The sequence below is a fragment of the Suricata suricatta genome, chromosome 17 (assembly GCF_006229205.1).
Source record: "Suricata suricatta isolate VVHF042 chromosome 17, meerkat_22Aug2017_6uvM2_HiC, whole genome shotgun sequence".
Classification (NCBI taxonomy): domain Eukaryota; kingdom Metazoa; phylum Chordata; class Mammalia; order Carnivora; family Herpestidae; genus Suricata; species Suricata suricatta.
In genome coordinates this window covers 11,161,472-11,165,103 of record NC_043716.1, presented here as the reverse complement: position 1 = coordinate 11,165,103, position 3,632 = coordinate 11,161,472, and the positions used below count along the sequence as shown (strand labels likewise).

Genomic DNA, 3,632 nt, shown 5'->3' with positions numbered 1-3,632 from the left:
GGGTTCAGTGAGACATTCATGTGAAGAGCCCAGATGGTACCTGACACGTAGGAGGCATTCATATACCTTAGCTCTGATTACCACTTATTATTAGCCATGCAAAACATGGCTATGTCTCTTGTCTCTTGGTCTCAGGTTTTTCACCTGTCAAAGGGGATTAGTGATATCTACTCTCCTCAAGGCACACAAAAACTGTTTGCTGAACGCATGCACAAATGAATTTATTGAATACATACTACGTGTCAGATCCTGTTCTAGGCACTAAGAACATAAAACTAAACAAACCAGACAAGGTTGTATCCTTATGAAACATACATTCCAAAAGGGAAGACAAAAAATAAAAAGCCACAAGTAAATAATAAAGCAACTCATTTTATTTTATTTTAAAAATGTTAATGTTTTTATTTATTTTTAGAGGGAGGAGGGGCAGAAAGAGGGAGACACAGAATCCAAACTAGACTCCAGGCTCTGAGCTGTCAGCACAGAGCCCAATGAGGGGCTTGAACTCATGAACTTCGAGATCATGACCTGAGATGAAGTTGGACACTTAACTGACTGAGCCACACAGGCACCCAATAAAGCAAATCATTTTAGAAAAAGGAAAAAAACGTGGGATTGTACGCAACATTGAATGCAGCGAGGTACCACCAATATACCCACCAGAGTGGCTAAAAAGGCTGACGACATCAAATGTTGGAGAGTATGTGAAACAAACAGAACTTTCATACATTGTGGGTGTGTAAAATGGTGCAATTGGTTAGAAAACCGATCTTAGTTTCTTATAAAACTAAACACACACCTTTCCTAGGACTCAATGATCCCTAGGTATTTACTCAAGAGAAAAGAAAATCCACACAAAGACTTGTATGAGTTCATAGCTGCTTTATTCATAAAAGCCCCAAACTAGAAATAGTGCAATGCCCATCAATGGGCATTGGGAAAATGGACAAAACGACATATATTCATGCAATTAAATAGAATCCAGCATAAAAGAACCTTCTGATACAACATGAACAACATGAATGATTCAAAAACATGCTAAGTGAAAAGTCAGTTGCAAAACAAATATATAGCACATGATTCCATTTATCATTCTAGAACAGGCAAAACTCATCTATGGTGGGAAAAAAAAGAACAGTAGGAGATAGGGCTGATGGAAGAGCAGGAAGGAACTATCTGGGAAGATGGAGATTTCTAGAGCTGCACTGTTTGACATGCAGGCCACCAGCCATGTGGATTTTTTAAAAAAATTTTAATGTTTCTTTATTTTGATAGAGAGTGTGCCAACGTGAGGCTCAAGCCCACAAATCGTGAGGTCATGACCTGAGCCAAAACCAAGATTTGGATGCTTAACCAACTGAGCCACCCAGGCACCACTATGTGGATTATTAAATTAAATTATTTAAAGTTAAATAAAATAGAAACTTGTCTCCACAGGTGCAATAGGCACATTTTGATCACTCACAGTCCCATGTGGCCAGTGGCTGCTGTATCCAGATAGCATTGTTCCATATCTTGCTAGGGATAAATTCCTGGGGGTGAGTTGTCAAATCTAATGGAATGATAAAGTTAAGATTTGTGCATTTCATTTGCAAAATTTACCTTTAAATATATTGAACCCTCTTAAAGCTACCTAGGCTGATGTGTTTGGGGGTGGGGTATGCTGCTGTCTGTAGCTTACTCTGAAATGCACCCAAGAAGAAGATGGGCTGATGGAAGGCTCGGGAGGTGCACTGACGTTTGGTAAAGCAAATATAGCAAACTGTTAACTGCGGGATCCAGGTGGAGGGCATATGTATCTTCATGATACAAGTCTCTCAACTCTTCTGGGTGAAAACTTTCATAAGATGACAGAGAAACACATGGTGACATAATTACAGAATGAATATCCCAGTGGAGAAACACAGTGGGGAGTCTTAGTTAGGGGGTCAGATAATAGCCAGCCAGACAAGGTTACTGGCAGAATCAGATTCATTCACCTGTTCATTCAGGATGCAGCAATGAATCAAAGTTGGTCTCTTCCCTTGAATCCAGGAGACACCAGGAGAGTAACCACTGTGCCAGGGTGCTGAGGACCTACTATGTGCCTTGGTTGGAGCATGGGTCAGTGGAACAGCACAGCTCGCTTTTTTAACTGTTCTTTTTTTCCATAATATTTTATTGTCAAATTGTTTTCCATACAACACCCAGAACTCTTCCCCATAAGTGCCCTCCACCATCACCACCACCTCTTTTCCCCCTCCTCCTTCCCCTTCAACTCTCAGTTCATTTTCAGCATTCAATAGTCTCTCAAGTTTTGCATCCCTCTCTCTCCCCAACTCTCTTTCCCTCTTCCCTTCCCCCTGGTCCTCCATTAGGTCTCTCCTGTTTTCCTGTTAGACCTATGAGTGCAAACATATGGTTTCTGTCCTTCTCTGTCTGGCTTATTTCGCTTAGCATGACACCCTCAAGGTCCATCGACTTTCCTACAAAGGGCCATATGTCATTCTTCCTCATTGCCATGTAGTACTCCATCGTGTATATATACCACATCTTCTTGATCCACTCTGTTCTACACTGCTTCCTTGTGGCTCTACCTCTCTAGCCTCAGAGTGGACGACCTCACCCTTCCTTCACCATAATTTCAGAAAGATCCAAAAATGTCTGTTCCATCAGGGTGGGGACTTTGTTCACTGCTTGCTGTCCACCACCAAGCACACAGGAGATACTTAGCAAGTATGTGCCAAGGAAATGTAAGAATGAAAATTGTGGTCTCACTGGCTTCCCTGCCCCCAAGGCCACATTCCCTGCTTCAGGACTTGGAGCTTGCTGCTCTCGGTATCTGGACCACTCGGTCTTTCTGGTTTTTGCATCCTCTATTCTCATCATTTAGGTCTCCGCTCCAGGGTCACCTCCTGCAAGAGGCCTTCCCTGACTACCCTGCCAGTCTTCCCACCTCTTGATCATTAGGTACTTTGGGCATCATCATCTGCTTTTGTTTTTTTCTGCTAAAAAAAAAACCCAACCTATACCAGGGTAAAAAATAATATATACTTATAGATTTATTTGAAAACCACCAGTTTTATTAAGGCTTTGTGATGTTTGCAAGGTGCTTATTTGTCCTACTAACAGCAGCCTCTCCCCAGATATTTGCTGTAAAGCAGGGCGGCTCTCCGAGTGCACATTATCCTGTTTCAGCTCCTTCGTATTGTTGTCACTCTCTGAGAAATTTATTTTTGCCCATTGTGTACCGTTTCTTTGCTTTTCATCTGTCTCCCTTTCTAAGAAGTAAATTCCAGGATGGCAGGAACCTTGTCAGTTTTGTCCACAACCCCGTTCAAGTAATTGCTCAGTGACACAGGCTCGCTCCATCAGCGCGCACGGCTCCCGCAGTCACGCTGCGGCTGTGGGAGGAGGCAGGCCAGGCCAGGGGTCTTGGGAAAAGACGCGAGTGGAGAACAGGGGACCGTGGACTGTCCCCAAAGCCCCGCCCCCCGAGCTCCGCCTCCGCCGGGGCGCCTGCCGCAGCCTCGCTCTGGGGCCAGAGCCTGCGCGCTCTCGCCCCGCGCACCCAGCGCCCCGCGCGCCTCGCGCAGCCCGCGCTGCCCGCGCGCCCGAGCCCGCAGGGATTTCTTCCCCCAGCGCGGTCATGT

The 3,632-nt window shown here is 44.6% G+C and overlaps 1 protein-coding gene across 1 annotated transcript in view; it reads left to right on the top strand.

The window, feature by feature from the left end:
• The first annotated feature begins 2,099 nt into the window (after nucleotides 1-2,099).
• Nucleotides 2,100-3,632, top strand: part of NT5M (5',3'-nucleotidase, mitochondrial) — a 38,175-nt gene continuing 36,642 nt past the window's right edge. Inside the window, exon 1 of the mRNA XM_029928885.1 lies at nucleotides 2,100-2,103. Within this exon, the coding sequence (XP_029784745.1) occupies nucleotides 2,100-2,103 (4 nt within the window). The remainder of the gene's footprint in view (nucleotides 2,104-3,632) is intronic.